General features: G+C 42.2%; 1 protein-coding gene across 5 annotated transcripts in view; it reads left to right on the forward strand.

Moving 5' to 3' along the window:
• GRID2 (glutamate ionotropic receptor delta type subunit 2) overlaps positions 1 to 25,819 on the forward strand; it is a 1,388,363-nt gene that overhangs the window by 1,111,001 nt on the left and 251,543 nt on the right. For all 5 annotated transcript variants that reach the window (XM_019488092.2, XM_019488089.2, XM_019488090.2 and 2 more), the window contains one exon: positions 4,079 to 4,391. In XM_019488092.2, coding sequence (XP_019343637.1) covers positions 4,079 to 4,391 — 313 coding nt within the window. The remainder of the gene's footprint in view (positions 1 to 4,078; positions 4,392 to 25,819) is intronic.

The following is a 25,819-nucleotide window of genomic DNA, read 5'->3' on the forward strand; positions in this document are numbered from 1 at the left end:
TCCCACCTCCCAGCTCCTTCCCACCCCCTGGTTTCCACTCTGGACTGGAGCCCAAGAGCATTAATGGCAGGAAGCTGCTCTCTGACTCCAACTTGCCTTCCTCTTTATTGGGTTTCTTTTTTCTTGACTTTCTATCTCTGCACTTTCTTCATTTCCCTGCCTGTCTCTCTGGCTCTTTTCCTTGCTCCATCTCCACCTCTGTTGTCGGGCAGATTTCTTCCCTCTTCCCCTCCCCCACCTCCACGTCTTTTGATCCTTTGTTTGCTGTTCCTTTCTACCCTTTCATTTCATCTCCTGTTCTCTCTTGTGCAAACTCTGTTACAGAGATTCCACTTCCCTCTATCTCAATTTCTTCCCCCTGTGGAATCTCCTCACCATTTCTATGTCAGTCTCTCCCCACTACTCTTCCTCACTGTCCCTTTTTGATTCTTGTCATTCCTCAGGGAGTCTGACTTATGCTGCAAAAGCTGCTGGGCAGCTATGGTACAAGTGTCCCTCCACCTTCTCTCCCCACAAACAGTGCATTTTATGAACTCTTGGCACTCTGCTGCTCTGTGCCCTACCCCTTGACACCTGTAACACTCTATGAGGGGACAGAGTACAGACAGATGACCTTACTTCCCATATTTACTACATTGCTTTGGTTATTTGTGGTATATTATAAAACCCTGACTTGGCCCTGTCTGGACTACTGACAGGAGGTGCTGCACTCACCTGAGCTCCATTTGGTTTTAACACTGCTCAAGCTCTCCAAGACCCCTTCCAAATATTATATTTGTCCCTCACTTTCTTAACCCACAGAACTCTTTGCATATATTTTCCCAGTTATCTATATGTCTTCTGCCTCTAATATATCCTGATACATTCAGACAATCACTCTTTCCATTTACTGTTCTGCTGGTACAAACTTTAACCCTTTAACCCTCTGCATATCTCTCTCAAAATTTGTCGTATACGTCTTTGTTCCAATAGTTGTCATGTCTTTCAGTTGGAGAAAGCAATCATGCTGGTGAGGTGTTCTACTTGCACCTCCAATATCTCAAACAATAATTTCTCCACAAAATCATATCTGTTCATTGTCAATCCCTTCCACACCCTGTCACCAGTTAATATTCCCCTTATCTATAGTCTTTACTTTGGACCAGCATCCTATGGTGTTTGTTCTGTAGCTTCCCACCATACCACTCCCGGTGGGCTGACCTTTCATTGCACTCCTGATGACCCTTCTCTAGCTGTTTCCACTCTGTTTCCCACTCTCCTCTGCTCCTGTTATCCCTCTGGCTTCACCTCTCTCACCTCTGCCTTCTTTTCTGCTGCCTCTGTTGCTATCTCTGCTGCTGCTCCTGCCTTCACCTTTTACCATCTTCTTTTTTCTCCATTTTTCCACCTTTATCCACTCTCCCTCTGTCTACAGACAGTTGTTTCTGCTCTGCCTTTCTCTTTCCACCTCCTGGTTATCACCTACCACTGCCATTGTTTTGGGCTTTGTGTTGATCAAACACCAGCAACCTCCCCTTGCGTCTAAAATGCTGATGTGAACCCACCATAGGGATAGGTCACTGCAGTCCATCTGAATAAGATATATGGTAGTGCCCAGTGTGTTCAGTCTCCCTCAGTGGTGCCTGTTTTTCAAGTCATAGTGAGCCACTACACTAGATAACTTTCAACTTCCTCTTGTCTCTCACAGCTGAGCTGTGCCCTTTTTTCCCATTTCTAATGATTCCTTTTTTCTTTACTAGCCTTAAATATCTGGCAAACATCACCAAACAGGACCCAAAACTTCCACCCAGAATGCCTCTGTCACCCCCTCTCTCAGCCCCCACTCACATATGATTAGTGTGGCCTGGCCCTCTGTGACATGGAGCCAGACCAGGCTGCCCTGTACCTTATTTTATCACACCATAACTTGTGACAAGAACACCCAGTTCCAGTCATGAGGGAGAGCTAATTAGCAATGGATCCTTTGTCAAGGTATCTGGATTACATACTGAGTAGTGCTGAGCTGTGAGTTTACCATGGCTTGAAATGCTGTTTACTGTGCTGGAGCCCAGCCCACTGAACTATATGGTACATCATGAGCCTTTTGGCTTTGGACTAACCTCATATATAGTGGGTGTGTCTACATGAGATGCTGACTACACAGTAGTGCATCACAGTATGCACAGTAGTAATACATTAGTGTGTAGTATTATTAGGCTACTGTGCAGTAGTGTCACCTAAAAGACATTCACTGCTGCACAAGCATTGCTGCACAGTGATTCCAGTTATTTATTTATCCTGAGCATTTATTTAGTATTTGCTAATACAAGCACAAAATAAATGCATAGTAATGGCTGCACAGTACTGTCTTGTGTAGACATCCCCAGTTTGTACTGTACGTAAATGGGTACAAAAGTGATGCTTAAAAGTGTGTTTATGGAGTACTTGTGCTAAAACTTGCAGCAGTTTCAAACAAAAGGTAAAATGTATCAATGTTGGATGAACTAAGTCTATGGGTACCTGTAATTGTTTGTTTATGTAAAATACTATAAGCATGGTTATTTCAAGGTCAGTGTTTTCAAATTTGCCCCTCACTGCTACGTGCTTAGGGAGAGCAGGGGCTGACAGTAGTGGGGAGGAGGGCTTGGGGGAAGAAGTTGGAGGGGGCAAGGAAGCTACCCACACCCTCCAGATTTATTTTCCTTGCTGCAGCAGTGGGAGGGGGACAAATTCAAGGCAAAATCCCAATCATTAGATTCAACACCTAGAAAATTCTAACCAATTTATAAATATTCTATATATAAAATCTAATTATTGGGGGGAGGTTTATATTCAAGTAAATATGGTATTGAAACAAAGTCAGATGCTTTGCAAACTGGATTTTAATCCTTGCCTACTTATTATTTATGAAAGTTTTACCCAGCACAGTATACCACTTAAAATGTAACATACAGCTCAGTTTCCTAGGTGGTGATAATCTCTGCCTTCTTTGGAGAAAGATGAAAGTAGCTCAGAAGAGTCAATAAATTAATATCTTTGTTGATCTTTTCCAGCATTTGTACTTCTTCCCTCCCCTTCCCCCCACCCACCACCAAGAGAGGACCTCATAGAGTTTTAATCATAACAGAAGCTGATTACATCAAAACAGTATCACCTTTTAATATTTTAAATGTGCTCTTCCATATAAAAACCCAGAGTTTACAATCTTTTCCAGTACAATATTTGATTTTCTTTTTAAAACAGTGCTAATGTGTCTGCTTTTGTGTTTTCACTGCAGTTTTAATTGTATGTGTGAAAAGTAAGTAAAATAGCACCTGCTGAAGTTGTGACTTTTGTCTCTAGAGACCTACTGCTGAGAAACAGTATGATTAGATCAAGGAATTCTGTTAATACTCTTCAGATATTAAATGGATTCTTTAAATTACCAAGATGTTTGGGGAACAGAGCCAGTCTAGGACAGGTAGCCATATGGAACCATAGCTGTAAATTTCAAGATATATAAAAAATCCAGTAGTGAAGGGACTGCATATGACATTCATTTTTCTGCATTTAATATGCAGCCAAAAAAACCCAGGACTGATAAAATGCAATAACATTCAGTGGCCCTTTGTCATGATCCTCATATCATCAAAATGCTAGGTATGTGGCTTCTGGCAGGAAACTAATTTCCTCTGAGAAGGAATGCTATACACAAGGTCTGCCTGTTGCATCTATGACAACTATGGTTCTGATAAGCCACACCATGAAAAATGACCAGAAGTAGATTTTTTCCAGCTATTATCTGCATTTGAAATATTTCTCCTTGATTTCTTGTACACTTATAACCCTGGAAGCCTCATGTGCCTCACTTCAGCCTGAAAAGTTTTGCTCATGGAAATTTGAGATTCATGGGCAGCTATTCCCCATTGAGCTATTCTGCTCATCCCCTTTGTAGCATTTCTGAGTTCATATACAAGGTTCATGGGACATCGGCCTTGGCATCTGTTTTTCCATAAGTATAGCTGATATAAATCATAGTGGAGCCAAGATTTTTTTCTCTTGGTTATATTAATGCATTCTCCTCTCTCTCTCTCTCTCTCTCTCTCTCTCATTTTTTCAGAGAGCTGACATAGGGATTTCTGCTTTAACCATCACCCCTGATCGAGAGAATGTAGTGGATTTCACAACCCGTTACATGGACTACTCAGTGGGTGTGCTGCTTCGAAAGGCAGAGAAGACAGTTGACATGTTCGCTTGCTTGGCACCATTTGACCTCTCTCTGTGGGCCTGCATAGCTGGCACAGTGCTTCTAGTAGGGCTGCTTGTCTACCTCTTGAACTGGCTCAATCCTCCACGTTTGCAGATGGGTTCAATGACTTCTACAACACTATACAACTCCATGTGGTTCGTGTATGGATCCTTTGTGCAGCAAGGTAGGAGGCAAAACTCAACTTTAGTGCAGAGGGAGAAGTGAATGAGGATTCCTGTTAACACAGATTTCCCACCATTCAGGCTGTGTTTGAAGTATTCACAAATTCTGAGCCTTTGGCATTCAGAAACCTGTTGTAGCCTCAGTGAAAAGCTTGGAATCACGAAGCAGTGACCTGTTTAACTTTTTACTTGCCTAATTACATAAAAGGCAATTTATCTTCCTAAAATTTTCAGTACATAGTATTTCTAAAACTTTACTAACAGATTACTCATACCCAATGTGAATACTATTGTTCTGGTGCAGAATTAAACATAAAATATTTTAACCCAATATTTAATCATCTAAATTTGAACCCTTTGACAGTGCCCTAGGCTCTCAGTGATACTTTCTCTGACATACCTTCTGTCTGGCTCCTTTACACTTACCAAGGATTCTCTGCCATTGGCTGCCTTCCCAGTTGTCTCAAGCATTCAGCTTAACCCAATTTACTTCTTAATGCCCTATATATAATCTGTTCCTTGAAAGCCTACCTCCTGTGGGAGAAATTTAACCACATCTCTCTGAAGTGTCAGACTGGTGACCCAGACCTAGTGCATATGTCTTAAAATTCTGGCATAGAAATTAGGGTGTCAGCACTACTACAGAATTAGAAAACATATAGATGTAGATAGATAGATAGATAGATAGATAGATAGATAGATAGATTTAGAAAAGCAGAAATACCTAGGGAAATTGAACAAGTATCCCTTGGCATTTTTAAATATAGTTATTGTGGGTTAATACAGGGTAATGCATGGAGTATGGTTGTGCTGTGTAACAACCATGGTGCCTGCAGCCTCAGAACACTTGAATAACTTAAGGACTTACCAGATGAATTACTATGTATAAAAGTTTCTTCTTGGCTAGGGACAGACATTCAAAAAGCCGGAGTCTCAATTGATTCAATCTTTGCAGGTTGGTCTAACCTGCACAGTGTGAACTGATTTGCAAGTGAACAGACATTCACGTTTAATTCTGGAATTGGCTCAGGCTATAAGACATGGTAAGGGGTGAGGGGGTGGTGCTACAGCAGCTCTCCCTTCCCTTTGCAGTAGCCACAAGGCTGGAGGGAAGCAGACCTGGGGTTGTGGCCAGCCCCCACAGGGACTAAGTATGATATTGGAGGGGTTTAAACCCCCATCCTGACCTGTAGGGACCCCAGCTGGGGTGTGTCTAGAGAGGAAGGTGGGGGGGCAGCAGCCCTTGCTAGGCTTGTCCCCGAAGCCAGACACTGGCCAGGGCAGTACTGCAGGCAAAGGCGGGCAGGTGGTGGGGATTAAACTCCTTTATCTCCAGGTGGGCACAGAATCCCAGTCTAGGTCTGCTCAGCTTTCCTTCTGCTCTTGCTCAGGTGGTGGGGAGCCTGGGCAGAGCTGGCCTGCAAGGCCATGCTATCCACCCAGGGCTGGGGTTGAGGCTGCAGCTGGGCTGAGGGGCTGAGCCCAAACCAGCCTTCGGGTGCTTCTGAGGGTAGAGGCAGAGGACAGCCCAGGCTGGGGCTATGGGGGCTGTGTGGCTAGATTGCTCCTGGCTCCCCACGCCCAAGCCGGGTGGGGCTATCATGGAACCCAAGATGGCTGGGAAGGGCCCTGCAGCACTGGCCCATGAGGGCAGGGTCCTTCCCAGCCTGCTGCAGCTACATGGCAGCCTGGCCTAGCAGCACAAGCAGGGGCTGACTGGGAAGCAGGCTTCCCAGGCCAGCTTGGAGGTACTGGCAGGCCCCAAGCCTGGCAGCCACCACTGCACCCCCTGTCTTGTGCAGCACCCAGGGCTTCAGGTACACAACCAACTGCAGGCTGGCCGGGGCCGGCGGGGCTATTCTGTCCCTTTCACCTCCAACTGCTGCAACTGTGCCATACGACTCGGGGTGGGGTGGGGTGTAGGTAGGAAGCTTCAGCCCAGCAGCTTCTGTCCAGTGCATGGAGCTCTGGCTCCGGTTTCCAGATGCCTTGGAAAGTGTCTGGGTAGAAAGCATCCAGGAGCTGCAGCCACAGGTCCGTGCATGGGGCAGAAGCCACCAGGCCCAGCAGTGCTGTTTTTCTCCTGTCACTTCCAGCTGCAGCTCTGCTCCTGCCACACCACACAGCACTGCTCAGGGCAGGGGAAGCTTCCTTCAGCCCAGTGTCTTTAACCCAGCTCCCAGGAAGACAAGCTAGTCTGTCATACAGCTGCAGTGGGCTGGGAAGGGCCTTGCCCCCATCAGCTGGCCCCATGGGGCCCTTCCCAGCCAGCTGGGGCTCCATGACAGTTCCTTCCTTCTTGGGTGTGGGAAGCCACATAGCCCCCATGACCCCAGCACAAGCTGCAGCCTGCTGGAAAGGGCCCAGCCCTTACAGCCCAGTCTGGGCTGTTGCCTCTGCCTGCACCTTAGCAGCACTTGCAGGCTGGCTCAGCTCAGTCCCACAGCCACAGCCAATGGTGAGGCAGGTGGATGACAGGGTCCATACCAGCCAGCTCTAGCCATGCTCCCTCCCCTGCCAGTCAAGTGGGAAGGGGAGGAATGGCTGACAGGGGCCACAGTCCCCTGGTAAGGGAGTGGGGGGAATAAGCCCCCTCCCTGTCCTCTTTGCCTCAGAGGGACATGTGTTTGGCCGTGCCACTGCCCCTGCTTGGGCTAGAGAGCACAGGAGAGGTGCCAGCCAAGCTCTCTGGAGCAGACAGCACAGCCCAGCCCAGGGCTGGGATGCTAGAGGACTCTGGTTTAATTTAAACCAGGAAGGAGTCTGGGACAGAAGTTGTATAAACCAGTTTGACCCAAACCAGTTAAGGTTGATACTACATTCAACCAGGTTTATCTTAAACCAGTTTTGGCCATTTTGAAACTGGTTTATGTACACTGAACTTATGTTCTGTTACAGGTTTAAACTAGTTTCTGATCACTTAAACTGGCTTATGTGGAACTTGTGTCCCTAGCCCTTTAGACTGAGTTAGTATTAACTTCCACAGTTTAGAAATTACATAATTCTCCCTGTCCATGATCATTCAGATGGGTATGCAGAGGAAACAAATTTAATATTCCAATATAGGAAATTGGGGACAAAATTCCTAAGTAGCAACAAGAGCACTAAGTTAGCAACAACCTCCAAAAAAAGGACAATCAAGTCTGAGAAACTTTCTTTAGTGGAAACTATTTTTAAAAATTGCCAGTATAGTGGTGTTATTCTAAAATCACAATGTCAATGAGCAATGATACCCGATGAAGGAACCTGTTCCATGTGAAATTAAAAGATCCTTTTTTTTTTTTTTTTTTTTTTTTTTTTTTTTTTTTTTTTTGTTAAAAGGCTTTAGAGACAATTGAGAAGTATGAGAGTGCTGAAATATATGTAGTTCGTTTACAAAGCCTACTTCTGATCCAAAATTCTCCCTACGCAACAGCTCAGGGAATCCACCTGTGCAAAGACAGTATTGTTCTTTGCAGAATTAGACTCATTGCATCTGTCTGTCTGTTGTATTAAAGTGTGTGAGTTAGGTTATCAAATGCATGAAGAGGGAGGTAATTTTACATAGATTCACTGCATGCAGGGCCATCGCTGGGTGGGGAGGTCATATCGGGGCGACTGCCCTGGGCCCTGTACTTTGTGGGGCACCACGGAGTCGGACAGAACAGCACAGCAACTCCACGCTGCCACCAGCTGCATGTCCAGATTCTTGACATGCCCCACCCCCAGTTCACTGCTGAATCCAGCACCTCTGGACACTCGGCACCCCTCCCTCCCCCCCCCCCCCCCCCCGAATCTTCTGCCGGCTTCCTTGCATCCAGGGGTGGGGCCCTGCACAGGCTGATTTGCCTTGGGCCCCATACCCTGCTTGGGTTGCATATAGCTGCATATTGTTGACTCTACCATTTTAGCTCCTTCCCCAAAAACCTTAATTCCTGTAATCTCTGAAAACCTTTAGGAGACCACAAGGCAATTATTTTAAAGAGGCAAAGTTAATTTAATCATTCACTTCAGTGTCCTGAATTATTTTCTTAGCTGTTTATCTGCAGATTCCCTAAATAGACCTCTGCTCCCTAGTTGCTTGCTTTGTTTGAGAGTTGTAGGTCGAAAGTCAAATGACAGTTTCCACTGCAAGCCATGACCCTATTCCATAAGCAGATGAATAAATGGTTCAAGCCATTCTCATGAGTGGTATAAAATCAGTATAAGAAGACAATATGAGAAGAGAGTGAGAGCTGAAGAAGAGCACAGAGAACCACAAATGAATTAAATAACAATAAAGTAGACAGAGGGGCAGAGTTGTTGAAAAGAATGAGGAAAGGCTGTTGCCTCAAGAAGATACACAAGCACCATTTTTGCTGATAGTTATATGGGAATGAAAGCCGCAGAAGATATGCTGTTCTTTGAAACATGAGAAGTGCTATGGAAAGCAAGTGAAAAGGATGCTGACAAGCTTGCAAACTGAGGGAGGCTGATTAGGTTATATATCCACCATTAGTTAGGGTCAGCTTTGACATCTCCTTCAACCAGCCCAAGTCATGTGAACTGTTGTTCTCTATCTATATTTTGCCTTTAATCCCTCACCAAAGCTGTCCAGGAATTGGGCTGTGCAGTACTTGGCTCTCCTTCCAGGAAGTCTTTACTTATGGTAGAGAGAAGAGAAGTTGGGAACAGGGAATTGTGGGATTGTTGCTGGTGATCGCAATGTGCTTGAGATCTGTGGTGCCCAGATACATTCCACGCATACTGCAGTAAATTGCAGGCTAGAGAGTGTGCTGGCAGTGTCATATTCATTCTTAGAAGCTCAGAAGAGTCCAGCTAGACTGGTGCCAGAGTTGAGTTTAGGGGTTCACAGTGTAGAGGGTCAATGGTGTTGGTGGCTTAATTAGGGCTATCCTATCACATGAAAGTAGGGCTGAAAGAGACCTCATGAGGTCATCTTCTTTGACCTCCTGATCAAGGCAGTATTTTTCTCTATCCAAGCCACCCCAGTTAGAGTAGACACAATTTTACTTACAAAGAGCTTGTCCCACCCAGTGGATTTTCAGCAAAATGTCTCACAATCTTCTAAGGAAATGCTGAATATTCCTTTTGTTTTTGTTCATTGAGGAGAGAGAAATATATCTCCTTCAAAACAGCAGACAGAAGGGCAATCCTTAATTTGGTAGGAGAGAAAACGACACAAATTTAATAGGTTTGATACATAAATATATGAAGTTTAGAGACCGATCTCATCATAAAGACTCGGAGGACCTCAGAATTCCAGCACAACAGCAAAAGAGACTTATTTATAACGTCATCTAGTATTTCGCATTCAATTTGAATGTAACAAAAACTATATTAGCTGAAGCGCTATTGTTTACTAACCCTAGTGAATACAGAAAAAATGAAAGTAATTCCCATTGACAGATTAACTGGCTATCATGGTAAGTTTGCTTCTGTATTCACTCATCATCAGCTTTTCACTCAGCAAAGAAATCTCCTGGTTTTATTTATTTTGGAATAGCAAATCTGTTCCTGTTAATTGTGATTGGCACATCTTAACTATGGCAGCATGGGACATTTTAAATACTGTCACGTTCACTTAAGAACTCTTTCAGCTTCTGGTTTAAATCATGACAAGGTACTCGTTTCTGTTATCAAAACATACAGCCACAGATACTTTGATGTCCTGCATTGAAAGAAGCAAAGCAGCAGCATACTAAGACTGAGTGCTTTGATAGCACTGAATGCCTTATTTGGGTCCAACAAACATGTACTGGCTTTTTCTTTACCTATTTTATAGAGACTAAAGAATCACAAGCACAGAAGCTGATTCCAAGCTTGGATCAGGTTTAAATAGAAAATAAGTCTTTGGAATAAAAAAAATACATGTCATGCTCCATGAACTATGTATTCTGTTTACCTTGCAAGATAAGGAACTGCTTTCACGTGTTCTTTTTAAAATATCTAAACCTTGTACAATTAACTAAATAATTAAAGCTTACTATGGTGATTTGTGTCAAGTTTGACATGCTGTTCAAATCTCATTAGTGAATTTTGTCTTCATACTTTCAATATCATTGAAGGAACTTTCCATATTTTTGTCTATAAGCTAAAGTTGATATGGAAAATTTTGATAATTTGGAAGTGAATTAATATGATATTAAGAAACAGAACTTTGCATATATAACAGTTTTTTAAAGGATTAACAGTGAAGCATAATATACCAGTGCACTGGCTTGTTATGAATTAAAAGCTTAACTAAGGGCATAATGTAACCTCTAAGATATTTATTACTGCAGATGATCCATGAGATAACATACAAAGGACTCAGCTTACTTTCAGCTTCCAGGTTGAGCTCACAGTCAGTCATAGCATCTCTTTACTTATTCACTAAATTAATTAGTTATGGACTCACTGGGCACATCTATGTTAGACCCTGACTCCATGCGGTGCTCAGTGACTAGGGAGACTAAAAAACAGCTAGAGAAATGTGAAACAGACATTCTAGAAGTGCTAGGATGACAGTAATCTGGATTATTGGGGAGCATTGAATCTGCAGCTGAATAAAGACTTTTAATCTGTGTCTCAGCAAAGCTGCTGGTCACAAGGCAGAATGGTGTATTAAACTAACCTTGCAAATGCTTAGGCAAGTAATTTCTTTAACAATGGAAAAGTGTGCAGGATACATGATTCTTTGTATAAGAACAAGATGCAGCCCACCAGATATCATCAGGAGATAAGACAGAAGTAAAACCTTGTAGATGGTGCTGAAATTAGCAAAGAACAAGAAAGAACCAGCAAGTGACTGAGAGTACCCAAGTTCATGGCCTTACGCACGCGCTCTTAGTAGAGAGGCATGTAAATGAAGGAAATGCATAGGCAATTCCATGTTAATGAAGTAAACAGTAAACAGCAGAGGAGCTTGAAATAGGAGGAGAAATGGGTGGAATAGGGGGAGGGATGAAGGCAAGAGAATGTTAATGAGTATGAATCAAGGAGTATAAAATGTGAAAAGAACTATTGTTCAGTGCAGGTCCCCAGTTTGTTGTTTTTTTTGGGACCCTTGTCCGAAGCTGTCTCCATTCTGAATAAAGCTGTTGTGAGCAATGTGTACTGGTGTTTGCTCCCTGCTTGTTCTGGTTAATGAGTAACAGGATCCATGGGCAATTGGATCATTGTCTCCCTAGTCATTGGGCATCACATGGCATAGTCAGCAGGATTTGACACAAATATGGAGGGGACTGATCATCCCAATCCTACCAGGGTAAGGTCTAGCAGGCGTACTGGGTTCACTTGGACCTGGGCTGCCTTGGCGTGAACTAGGTTCTCTTGGGCCATCTCAGCTCTCATACCCTGTCTTTTACCTTTCCCCAATAGCATGGTAGTGGGTTCAGAGGCTTTTCCTCTGTTTGTGTGAGGTCAGGGTGACCTCAGTGGGTTTTTTTGTAAACTGAGTTAAACGGAATGGGGGTCCGGGACCCCAGGAGAGTCCATCTAGCCTGGCTTGGATTACGGCCCAGAGTTGGGTTGAGGGAATTTTAAATAAAGCAACTGCCCTCCAGGCTTTAGTTTGGAGTGTTCAAGATTTCACCTCCAAACTGCTAACACCTAAAAGAGAGAGCCTCAGAGTGAAGCCTGCGCCCTGGCGAGATATACCTTAACTCTGAAAACATCCTGGGCTTAGTAGATATATAATTGTTTAATTGTTTGTATTGTTGCTTTTTTGTTCTCGTTCTGTATCAATAAATTCACCTATTATTGACTGGCAGGTGTTGTGGTCAGTCTAAGAGTTATGTCCAAAACAAAGGTATAGGTACTGGGTTCAAATCTAGTTCAACAATTGGCAACTTCAGCAGGACACAAGAGTAGTAACCTGACTAATCAGAGAATTTGTCGATGCAGAGTCATCTGATTTGGAGGGGTTAGCTGAAACTTGTAGTAAAGTTATATAGGAAGTAACTGAAATAAGTATTGTGCATGAGGTGTTGTTTGTTACTGCTAACCAGAAGACTTTGTTTGTCCAGGTCAGGCAGAGTAGTAGACAGAAGTATATGCTGTGGTCCACTTGGAATTAAGTAAGAGCCTCCTGTTGTGTTTACAATAGGAAGCTAGAAAGCAAAGAAAGACATCTCTCTGCTAGAAAGGCTGTGTGAATGAACAGGGTCCTTTAACTCTAAGATCCCTGGAAAAAATAATGACAATCTTCTGCGGAGAGAAAAATAAAAGCAGGTGTACATTTGCTGTGGAGTTTGTAAAGTGTAAGTTACCGGTGCAAGTTATAGCAAGACAAAGTGTTATACAGACAGTACAGTTTCAAAGAGATCAAAAACAGTTAGAGAAATGTAAGACAGATACTCTAGAATCCTGTGTGTACCAGAAAATAGAGGCAAAAAGCACAGAAAAAAACAAGGTGTGTTACTAGACATCTGCTCAGGCAGTAGCAGACTATTTGTGATTAGAAGTGAGGGGAAACTTAGTTCTCTCTCTCCCCTGCCTCTCCAGGAACAATGAACAGCCTAGAAAAGATAGGGATTGTTACAAGAGTGTTAACAGCTTGTTTTGGGGAACCATCAGGGTACAGCTATGTAAAGAGAGATCAGTGCCCAGAATTTCTTTAAGTTATTCTGAGCAGAGAAAGAAAAGTGAGCTTTATCAGAGGCATGTTTTGTTTTGTTTTGTTTTGTTTTTCTCTGCAGAGGCATAGTTTAAAAGTTTCTTTTTTTAAGGTGGAAAGAGTTTTCCTGAAGGGATTGTGTGTAGTATGTAATTTGTCACCCTAATACTCTACATAAGACATTTAATATGCAGTTGACTAATTCATTGTGCAGTAAACATCTCAGCATCTACGTGTGCGCCCCTATTAGGGACCATGAAACTAATAAACTCCACAGCAGGAGTTTATTATTTACATGTACTACCCTGCTGTGGAGTTTTTCCACATGCAGCAGCACATGTGTAGATACTGACTCAGCTGGCTGGGGCATGAGGATGCTGCCTGCTGACTAGCCCCATGCTGAAGCACCCTTGTGCCCCAGCCAGCCCCACAGCAGCACATTGAGCCCACTTGAAGCCCACTGGGCTCCCTGCCAGTTGGGGTGCTCCAACCTGGCTCAATTTGCGTGTCTGCACATGGGCCTGGACTGCAGCATCTGGCAGCAATAAGCTCCAGAGTGATAAATTCCAGAGCTTATTGTTGTGCATTGATAGGCATGTGTAGACATGCCCATTGAGACCCAAGAACTTAGAGCATCTTTACCCATGCTCCTATCCAGTGTCTTGTGCTTCAAAATGGTAGTGGTTAACTAAAGCTCGTTCAGTGAGGCTGCTGGAGCATGCTAATTAGACTCAATTAATTGAGTCTGCTCCAATACATTCTACTTAGAATACATCAGAGAAGGTGTGGGGCACATGTATAGGTGCCCCTAAATTCACCTCTACCATTCAAACTTATCTTTTGACTTCTCAGCACTAGGATCAACCCCATTTTTTATCGGTCTGCATGTTTTCATTCAGACCAACATTACCGTTTTACATTTATAGTAGAACTCCAGTTTAATTATAAGACCTCATTTCTGTTAGGTTTGTGTCCCAATACCTCCATCCTTTGTGGGCTAATGAGGTAAAAGAGCTCTTTATAAGACTTCTGCCTTTAGGAGACATGTCATGATGTGCACTATTTATCAGATGAACATATAGGTAGAAGTTAAATAGGTCCAGCAGTGAGTAGATGGACAACATGTGTACCTTCTCGGAAGTTAGGAGAAGAACATCCCTTTCGTGTGGATCATAAAAATAACATAGAGTGTTTTTGTCTCTTGCATAGTATTTGTTCAAATCAGATTAAATAACTGTATAAGATTGGTCAAAATCTTTCAAACTTGTGTTTTCATAGGCAGTTTCATAGATTTCATAGACATTAGGGCTGGAAGGGACCTCGGAAGATCATCGAGTCCAGCCCCCCGCCCAAAGGGCAGGAAGTCAGCTGGGGTCATAGGATCCCAGCAAGATAAGCATCCAGTTTCATCTTGAAGGTGTTCAATGAAGGCGCTTGAACGACCTCCGGTGGCAGGCAGTTCCAGACCTTGGGGGCTCGGACAGTAAAGAAATTCTTCCTTATGTCCAGCCTGAAACAATCTTGTAGTAGTCTGTGACCATTTGACCTCGTCATCCCTTGGGGCGCTCTGGTGAACAAACGTTCCCCCAGATACTGGTGGTCACCCCTGATAAACTTGTAGGTGGCCATCAGATCACCCCTGAGCCTGCGCTTTTCCAGGCTAAAGAGCCCCAGGGCTCTCAGCCTGTCATCGTAGGGTCTGCTTCCCTGACCTCTGATCATGCGCGTGGCTCTTCTCTGGACTCTCTCAAGCTTCTCCATAGTTCATTACGTGATTTAGTTTGGTTTTAAACCTAAGCTATCCAATCAGTTCAGCTGAAGATTATTCAGATTTTTACCAGTGTTTTAATATACCTTATCTTACTCCTGAATATGTCCATTGAATATTATGTCTGTTAAGACATTTCTTTACCATAGTGTATACACATTCTATGATGCAGCAAGGGTGTGAATCTGCCAGTGCTCTTTGCTGTGTAGAAACATGGCTTATAAAAAAGAGTGCTCATGACATTGTGCTCTACAGCCAAGCATGAGCATGGCATTGCTTCTCTCTGCAAACACTCTATTACCATATGGATTTGCCATATATACCATGGCCTGACTAAAGATGCAACCTCAGCTTAAATTTATCTTCATGATTTCTGAATGTATTCCTGTTGACTTGCTCATGTTAAATAGAAACTATCTGGTGACAGAGGATTTGCATTAAGATTTTTGTGACATTAACTATCACAAAGCTTAATTTGACTGGAAATATATATTTTTTTTTTTTTTTTTTTTTATTCAGTGAGAAAAGGTGCTGCCTAGTGGTGTTTTCCTTTTCTCTAATGTTTACAAACTCTTTTGCAGTACTGAAAACCCACTTGCAACAACCTTGCAACCTCACAAAGGTAGAAGTTACATTATGAGGCAGAGCTCTGGCTTCCATTACTTTGTTATACAACCTCATGCCTCTTCCTACACTTCATAATTTTTCTTTCATACCTTTTATCCGTCTCTCTAGACTACACTCTTGCTCCCATTTTTTCACCCTCCATCTTTGATACCTCTTTGCCCCACTACCTTCCTGCTTCCTGAAGAATGTTGTCCTTCTTGCTTTCTGTTGTTGCTATCTCCAGTTCTTTCTATAGTTGTCTGTAATTTCTGTGTTTTCAGACTTGCTACACTCTGCCTGGTGTCCGTATTTTACTCCATTGAGTATTTATACTACTCGTCATCTTCTGCATTGTTGCTTCTCTCTTCTGTGCCCACATTAGACAGAGGTGCCAGCATATGAAGCTAGTAGAATTACTCGTACAAGTACAGGCCAAAGAATTAGTCCGTGGATAGAAATAGGGCCAGAACCTCAGCAGGTGTAAATTGGCACAGCTGACTGCCATGATGTTGTGCTTACTTATGTACTGAGGACCTGGATTAATTATCTGAAGGATTTCTATTAACACTGTAATGTTTTATGGACTGTAGCTAAGAAATACTCTAGGGAATGCTCTGAAGCTTATTTTAGAGAGAACTAATGATTTAAGAACTAGATGTGTAGTTTTTAGAGTTACACTCCACACTTTTTTTGTATCATAGATCACTTTTTTGACAGAGTAAAACATTATATTTTTTCTTAAGAACTTGCATAAGAATGTTCCAGTCGAAGCTTATCAAAGCCAATGTGTATTTTGCTTACAAATAAAGCAGCAGTTTTATTGGTTTTGTTGGAATCCAATTATTTTATTCAGTAAAAAAAATGCTGTAAATTTAAGATTTCTGTTTGGAATATTAAATACAGTAAAAGAAAACAGAAATCTTTTGTTCATTCTTTTTTCACTCTGTTCATGTTATGTTGGTCTGATTTTTTTTCTATGTAAAACATGAACAGTCTCTCTTTGCATTTTGAAGAAAGTTTAAGTAACTTTTAATTCATAGAAGCAAACTGAACTATTTTTATGTAAATAGGCAAATTATCCATAGTACTTTTATGCTTTAAATTATGAAAATGGTAAAGAAACAGGGTTATGTAGTGTTTCAGTTTAAAATACTTGTGAAAATGAGAATCAGGGTGGTAGGAATTTTCCTGTAGCACAGAAAATCTTATTTATTATTTGCTATATCATTCAACACTTTTTTTTTTTTTCTTTCCAGCTTTTCTTTTTTTTAAATAGTTTTCAAAATGGGAAAGATGTTTAAAATATAGCCCCCAAAATGTCCATATGTTCAAAGTTTCATAGTTGGTAGGGCCGGGAGGGACGTGAGCAGATCAAGTCCGACTCCCTGCCATGCGCAAGAAGGAATGCTGGGGTCAAACAACCCCGGCAAGTTGATTATCTTGCCTCCTTTTGAAGACCCTCAAGGGAGGAGCGAGCACCACTTACCTTGGAAGTTGGTTCTAGATCCTAGCCACTGTGACTGTGAAATAGTGTCTCCTGATGTCTAGCCTGAATCTACTCTCGGTCAACTTATGACCGTTATTTCTTGTTACTCCCGGTAGAGTTCGGGGGAACAGGGACTCTCCCATTGCCTGCTGGTCCCCCTTGGCCAGTTTATAGACAGCCACCAGATCCCCACTCAGCCTTCTCTTGTGGAGGCTGAACAGGTTCTCTCCTTGTGGGACCTATCCTGCTGCCCCCTGATCATGCGAGTGGTCCTCCTCTGGACCCTCGATGCTGGCCACATCACTCCTGAAGTGCGGCAACCAGAACTGGATGCAGTACTCCAACTATGGCCTGACCAGTGTCACAGAGGGGGAGGATCACCTCCTTGGACCTGCTCATGATGCATCTGTGAATGCATGACAAGGTGCGGTTAGCCTTCCTGACCGCGTCCTCACATTGGCGGCCCATGTTCATCTTGGAATCAATAATGACTCCAAGATCCTTTTCTGCCTCTGTGCTGATGAGAAGGGAGTTCCCCAGCCTGTAGGTATGCTGCTGGTTTTGAAAATGGGGACCACATTGGCCCTTTTCCAGTCCTCTGGCACCTCACCAGAGCACCATGAGTGCTCATAAAGCTGTGGCAGGGGTCCCACAATGACCTCTGCCAATTCCCTCAGCACTCTGGGGTGGAGATCATCAGGACCTGCTGATTTGAACACATCTAGTCCTACCAGAAGTTCCCTGACTAGGTAGGTCCTCACTGACCCTGGACCTGGCTGTGTCTCCCCTGGGTCCATCTGGGATCCTGGTGGAGGGGATGTCCCGGTCCCTGCTCAGAAAAATGGAGGCAAATAATTTGTTAAAGAGGTCAGCTTTGTCATCTGGTGCAACCACCAGATTTCCAAGCGTGTTCTGCAAAGGCCCCATGTTACCCTCTATGTATTTAAAAAAGGACTTCTTGTTATCTTTGATCTGGGTCGCTAGTCCCAGTTCTGTCCCTGACTTAGCCTTCTTAACAGCCCCCCTACAATCTCAAGCAATGGAGGTATAATCCTGCTTGGTGATGGCCCCTCCCTTCCATTGGGTGTATGCCTCCTTTTTAGCTTTGAGATGTTTCTGGATGCTTTTGGTGAGTGATGGGATCTTTTGAGCACTTGTGCTGCCTTTGATCCACTTTGGGACTGTCACCCTTTGGGCTTGGAGGATCGTCTCCTTAAGAAATGACCACTCTTCTTGGACTCCCAACTCCCCTCCCCTCCGGGACCTCAGTGCCTCCCCGACTAGTCTCCTGACCTCATTGAAATCTGCACTCCACATCGATACCTTTTTTTTTTTAGTGTGATGTCTTTGCCTCTCCCTTGCTAAAGACTTCCTGCTTGCCCGCCTGCATGAACGCTGGCGCAAATGCTGGCATGCTCTGTTAACCTGAGCCTCAGTAGTGAGGCTCCCTGGTGGCTCAGTCAAAAGGGATCCAGGGGGCTTCCCCTCCAGATTCACCTCAGCTGCACCTGCTCCTCTGCTCCACTTACCTTAGGGGGATCAGCTGTTGCTGCCCCCACCACTGCCTCTGCTGCCTCCTCCGCTGCTGATAAGTTAAGGGGGCACACGTGTGTGGAGATGCACATGTGCCTGGTTTTCTCCTCTCCTCTCCTCCTTCAGCCCCAAAGACTGTAATGATATTGCTTAAACCAAAATTATGAAATAAATGTTCTGAAACTTTCTTTGATTTGCCTTGTTTATCACTTTTAGTTTTGATTAGATTAAAATAGTGGTCACAGTTGAAGCTATCTGATTGGGTGTCGGGGGTGTCAGTAATGGCCAATTATGTTAATTAAATGAGTAGATTTTACTGTTTTCCCTATTTAAAATCCATTTAATTAGACCAATGAGACAAACTCCAAGCACGTCTAAATGATTACAGTATTTCTTAGTTAAAACCGCTTAGGCTTTAGTCTTGTCCATTATAGTATCACCCAATGCATATTATAATCCTCCAGAAATGCATTTTTTGGTGTGTACTGTCCTGTGGTTTGATAAATCACTCCATCTTATTTAACCTTCTCTTGGCATACCCCTACCAGTCAGAAGTCATTATCTTGTGACAGTGTTTGTTATTGACATGTTTGCATAATTACCTGTATACCAGTACCTGCATATTCACGCTTAAAGAGAAACTTTGAGATTAAGATGTTTATAACAAAAGTAGTCCTAATCAGTTATATAATCACATGTTGTATTATATAGTGAAGTCTCATGATTTTTGAGCTTGGTAAGCTGAAAACATTAATATATTTGTGGAAGAGCAGTATAAAATTGACAGTGTATAGAACTGGGGGTCATAAGACCTGGCTGTGAATCCTGATTCTCCCACAAACCTCCCAGTTGATCCTAGAAAATGTACTTCAAGTCTGCCAGTTTTTCATTCGTGAAATGGTGATATGATTTGACCTTCCTTTCTTTTATTAAGTACTTTGATACCTATGATGAAAAGCACTGCTGAAATACAAGGTAGCATTGACTGTCATTGTAATTACTGTTCAATTTGCTGTTCATTTGAACTATTAAAGTATCTTCCATGTCTCAGCTTTTTGTAAGTATCAGCTTCTAAAGGCGTAAGAGTAATATACGTACCAAGACTGAGGTTGCACAGTTAAAAATGATGCACTGTGTCAATAACAAAAGATCCAATGACATACACATTGGCAGATAAGCCAATCCCCATTACTTTCCTAGTATCTTTTAAAGGTTGAGTTAAAAGATATTCTAGTGGAAGGTCCCAAGATCAACATTCACTTTGAGTGCAAATGCAGCAGTTATTTTATAGATACTGATGTTGCTGTTTTTCATTAGATACTTATGTTGCTGCTCATGTGCTTTGAGATGAGCAGGGCAGGAAATCCTTGTCAATGTGCTTGTCCTTACCATACAATTAATCATTAATCTAGCATGATCTACTACTGCTGCTGCTACTATTATTATTGTATGTCTGGATATAAAATAACAGTAGCACTTTTAAAATGTTGCTATCACCTGGTTCTGCTGTCATGCTGTTTTTCCAGTGTGAATTTGAGTGAATCATGTTAACCACTTTACAAAAATTTCCAAAGTTTGGTGGTTATGTTTTGCTCATTAAATATTGCTATAAGGTACCAACAGTTAAGGTACAAGCACTGTGCATTTGCTATTTGGTGTGGTTCATGCTGGGTGTGTCTACATGTGCATTTACTGTGGCTTAAATATACTATGCAGTAAGCAGAAATAGGCCAGCGTCTAAGCATGCAAGCATTAAAGTGCATTAATGCTGTGTGTGGTCTGACATGGGATTAAAGTTAGTCCCAAGTCAGTCCACACACAGTCTTACTGCACGGTAAGATATCTAATTGTGTGATACCACCATGATGCGGGTATTAAATTTATGCTCAAATTGATATAAGTTGCCATATTTACTGCACAGTATGGGTGTGCACAGTAATTTCAGTTATTGTGCAGTGAATGTGCACATGTAGACATGCCACTGTGTACAAAATGGATAAGCACAATGTGTTTGTGGCAAATTTACATACTTGCAAATATTGTATCTGCATGCTTTTGTGCACGTGCCTATTTTAGAGGTGCAGTTTTTTTACCATTTAAAAAAAAATCTAGACCCAATAAATTTTTATCACCCACACAGCATATTCAGAGTTGGCAGTACTTGGTAGTAAGTTAAAGTGCTGATGCCAATGTGTATTTCCCCAAGATTGAAAGTTCCTTCTAGGGGCCTAAAACCCTGGATTTCTACATCATCCTTCAGCCTAGCTTCTTAGGCCATGTGTAGATAAAACAAGGGGCATGTGTGCATGACACTTTTAAGCAGGCTAAATGCTTTTGCACTGTTTTAATGGTGTTTTCATGTCTCGGCGTCATATTGTGCATTAATTACAGCCGTTGTAGCAAATTCAGAGGCATAATGTACCTTAAATGACTTGGGATTCAGCAAACTAAAACCCCTCCAAGGAGTTTTAGTTTTCTGCCCTACCAGCCATGGAGTGAAGCACTGGGCTTCATGCAGCTCGGGGACTCTGCAGGCAGCCTGGCAGCAGCCCAGAAAGGCATGCTCCCCCCAAGAGAGGGGGGGGGGAAAAAAAAGCAGTGAGTCTGATTTTTATTTTTTCCACTGGAGCCTGCCTGAGCTGTGTGGGGGCCCAGTGCTTCTCTACACTGCTGCGGTGCCCCCTGAGACCACCTGAGCTGGGTGCTTCTGGGCAGGTGCCACCTGGTGGGTGGTCACCGCTGCCATGAAGGGAAGTACCAGCCTCCGCCCCTGCAGCCCAGGGACCGCTTCACCCACCAGCAGCTCAACCTCCCCTCCCTGCCACCAGAGAGCCAGGTAAGTTGGGTGTGTACATGACATAGGGGTTTAGCTGGCACTAAATTCAAGTGGTGTTTTTAAAAACCCACCACTTCAATTTAGGTCTCCTATTTCATCTAGACATGTCCTTAGATGATGGAGCTGTTTATACGAATTGTCACATTCAGAATCGTTGTACCTGGCATGCAAATGGAGGAAAGAGAGACTGATCATCTGTGTGAAAGCCCAGTGAACACCTTCCTTTTACAAAATAGCTCCCAATCTGATTGACTGATTGATTGATTGACTGACTACAATAATGTGTATGCGTGCCTGGAAAAAGTATAAACACTGGCTGGAATCAAGTGAGGTAAATTAGAAAACATAATTTAATGCCAGGGGCATCCATCCATTCATTAGAGAAAGGAAAATCATCTCTCCATCCCTGAAACTATACTAAGTTAAACTTCTTTTTACAAATCAGATTTAAAGTATGAAGTATTTAAAATGAAACTTAACAGTGGGCAGACAAGGTTTACACAACTCTATTTAACAGTGGATTCATTTGACTCAGATTTACTACTTAGTTTTCACTGGATTCTTCAAAATGCAGGGTATGCAGTACATATTTAATGGATGAAACAAAGTATTTTGGTCCATATATGAATGCTTCTTACACTGAAAAGTTTCCAACTTATATTTATACCTGGGAAACTCAAGAAGATGTTCAATAATTACAGAGGTTAAACTTGCACACCAGCATAACTTATTTGTTCTGCTTTGTTTCCTGACCTGCAGTTTACACTGTAAAAATGGGAACTTCTCTTACTTTGAAGGGAGTTTTTCTTGTTTTGTCAATCTGCCTTCACATCCATACTTAGTGACTATCTTGGATTTATGGGTAGGATGGTAAAAATCACATCCCCAAACTGATCAGACCTTTTCAGTGGAGGATATCCTAGCTGCCAGATGAACATGAGATTGGAGGAGAACCCCTGGTAGCTTTCCTGGGCTTTCAGTTCTTGAGGGAGTCCCTCCTCTATGACACCTGTGTCACATTTATACCCACCCACATAGCTTTGCTTCATAACAGCAGCTGTTAGTTAGGTACCAGGAGTGATTGCCTGCAGAGTATAAAAACAAGGAGAGCTCAGAGGTTTCCTCATTGCCAACAAGACAGTTTTCCTCCTTCAGCTGCTGAGTTTATTCTGGAATCTCTTCCAATATGAAAATGCATACGGCAGGAGCAAGCCAAAATCACCGTTTGAAGGAAGTAAATAATTATACCAGATGGAGCTTTGACCATGCTAACCAGCCTGTTGTTCTCCCTTGTTGCTGAGACTAGATAGTCCTCTCCCCTTTCCACAAAAATGGAACTTTGAGAACTGTTTTTTTTCAGGATACCTTTAATTTCCAACAAATATGATTTACTAATTTCCATAAAGTAGTTCTTCACTTGCATCAAGAATCAGGAAGTTTAACTTTCAACTCTAACCCTATAGTATTATCATACTAGATTAATAAACCATAAATGACTCGTGCCTCTGGGAGCATGACAGCAGCAGCAGGAGCACAGCAGTGGTAAGTGGGGGAGCCTCCCGCAGATGCCGCTAGCACTGTTGGCAGCGGGGGGGTGGGGAGTGGCAAGCACCAACCAAGGGTCAGCGACCACCTGCAGCCACCACTGGCAGCGTCAGCAGCAGCCAGCGGGGATTGCAGACCCCCCACAGACACCACCATAGGAGGTGCGCCACCATGCTCAGGGGGTGCACATGCACTTGCGTGCACCCCCTACACATCACCTGAAATAAACTACAAGAATACTATTCAGTTCTAGTCTAATTTCTTTCAAGAATGAAAGGTTTTATTCCTTTTTCAGTTTGCTTACCACTCAGTCCATGACTTTGGATAGGCTTTGGATAGCTCTTTAATGATAAAATAATGGAACATGCTGAAGATCATATTTCAGTCAAAACTTCAAGCTGATTTTGGTTTTATAACTTAACCCTTCATAAATTAGAAATGGGTAAACTATACAAGGGCTGGTGGTCAATTCATCTAAGCAACACAACATTTGGAGGGCTAGGTGTTAAGTTTGCAAGAATGAACTAATGTACTTTAGACACTATGATGCCCCTGTCACTGTAGTATCAAAGGCGTCAGTCTTTGATGCTAGGGATTTGGAGCAAGCTCATCGGAAGATTTCTCATATTTCCTAGTGGATTAGAAATAGCACAAACAATAGGTAGTGCTTCATTTCAATCAAGGTTGCTAATCCTTTTTTTTTTTTCTTTGTTTACTGACAATCTGCAAGCTTTTACTGACAGATGAACTTTTTTACTGGTACATTTTTATTGATATATGTTTTACATAATTTAAATGTAACTCTTTTGCCAGGCTTTGCCCTTTTTCCCTAGTTAAAAATTCAAAATTAGAGGTTTAACATTGACAATAGTAAAAATAAAAAAGTTTGGTTGTCAGTAAAAAGTTTGCAGTAAAAACAAAAAGTTTTGGAGTTGGCAACCCTGCTTGACTTCAGTCATAGTTTTACACTTTGCTACCCTTCCCTGCTGCCACTGCCCCCCTACTCACCTGCATAACTTGATCCTCCTGGCTGCATCCTGCACCATTCTGCTGCCCCCCGGTCCACCCATCTTACTCCATCAGCCTTGCTCTCACAATCCTGGCATGGACCTTCAAAGAAGTCTGCAACCCAGCAGTATTACAAGTATTATGTAAAGAATGCTCTCTACAGGGTATGCAATCCTGTTCTGTCTGTCAGAGTTTCAGTCAAGCTGTAGCTGCTTAGTGTTTTTACTGGTAGCTAAAGTTTTTTTACAGGTTTAATTTACATCATTATTTAGCCTTTTTTTTACTGGCTGTCAGTAAATTTACTGACAGTTGGCAACCCTGACTTCAATCCAAAATGTGGAGGTACACAGATATAGGGAAAGAAAATAATAAGAAAAAAGAAAAATACTCTCCCAGTATTCCAAAAATGTTTGGTCAGTATGAAAAATGTGTGAAATATGCCTGAAAAATCAGGTCCTTCTTTTCTGAACCAATTTGTCTATTTTTACACTTCCCTATATTTTCATTGAATTGTTTTTTGTTTTCTTTGATGTAATATTTGCCTAGTTCCAGCCCAAAGCACATCTTCCATCCTCATCTTGCTCTTGCTGACAGGAAATGAGATAAAAGAATACTTAAATATCTCATTAAGAACATTATTTAGTTTAATATTAATTAAATATACATATGCCCATATTCAGTTAATTGTGCATAATTCTTTTAACAGTCCCAGAAGAGAGAGTCTATAACATCTTGAACACACTGCCTAAAAGGCATCACTGTCTAAATTGCATTCCAATAAGTTTTTTGGTCTATTATGCATAACCACAGCAGAAAATAATTTTGTTTAACTTCTCAGAGATACCAACGATACATAACTCCTTGGTCCATTTTATGTACTCAAAGTTTATATTATATGTCTGATGGATTCAAATTGTTAGAATAGTGTGTGTGCCTATACATGTACCTATACATTGGTATATTGGCTTCAGTCAAAGGGCCTGATTCATTCTGATCAGAATTGGGTCTTGAATTTAATAGATAGTATACCCCAATATTTATGTACTTACATACATATATACATGTATATATGTGTGTGTAGGTGTGTATAAACATTGAGAAAAATAATTGCTTTCTGGTGTGAGAAGGAAATATAATAATATAATAAAATTATATGCTGAAAGTCTCCTTAAAAAAATACTCATGACTGAGCTGCAGGGTATTATTGATATTAGTATTATTGATCATATAATCCAACTACATTATATTTCATAATTGAAAGATCTAATTAATAAAAAAAAAAACACCCCGTTTTACCAGTGTATCTAAGAAGAGATTTCAGCAAATTGAATGCAGTAAATTGGAAATTGATCCATCCTTCAAAATTCAGTCAAGATTGAGAACAGCTCCAAGTTCAAGGAAGTTTCACTTCCTCTATTAAGAGACAGAACACTGCAAAATTTTGCGCCAGCATTCAAATGTCAAACCATTTTAAATGTGATGAGTTGATTGTAACAATACAGTGTGATCATCATAAATATAATCAAAAAGTACATTCTCAATTGCAGGTGCCTTAAGCTTCAAACCAAAATCCATATTTAAGACCCCTGTTGTAAGTGACCTGATTTCCAGTGATGCTGACCACTCTTAACTCGTATGAAATTTAGTGAAACTTACCTAAACAAAGCTAAGGAGGTATCTAAGTTTGAAAACTCTGGCTACGCTCATTATTCTTCCCGTTATGACAGCACAGGAGAAAAATGAAATGTTATTTTATAGTACATTTTCCAACAAATTCAAAGCTACCATTATTTCACTGACATTAGAAGCTCTCTGTATCAGCCTGTCTTGGTGTGATTATATAACACTGTAAGGGGCTAGAAGACACTCACCCAGGATGCCTTACTGAGCAGGAATGTGGACCTCACCAAAGCAAGATTTCCACACTGTGGTGGGAGCTCCCGGTTCACCCCAGCCCAGCTTTACCACCTCGGCAAGTAAGGTAGATTGGTGCCAATCTGCCTCTGAGGCAATATACAGGGGCCGGGGGCAGAGCCAAGGGAGAAGGAGCAAGGATGCGAGGAGATGGTG

The sequence above is a fragment of the Alligator mississippiensis genome, chromosome 2, assembly GCF_030867095.1.
Source record: "Alligator mississippiensis isolate rAllMis1 chromosome 2, rAllMis1, whole genome shotgun sequence".
In the NCBI taxonomy this organism is placed as follows: domain Eukaryota; kingdom Metazoa; phylum Chordata; order Crocodylia; family Alligatoridae; genus Alligator; species Alligator mississippiensis.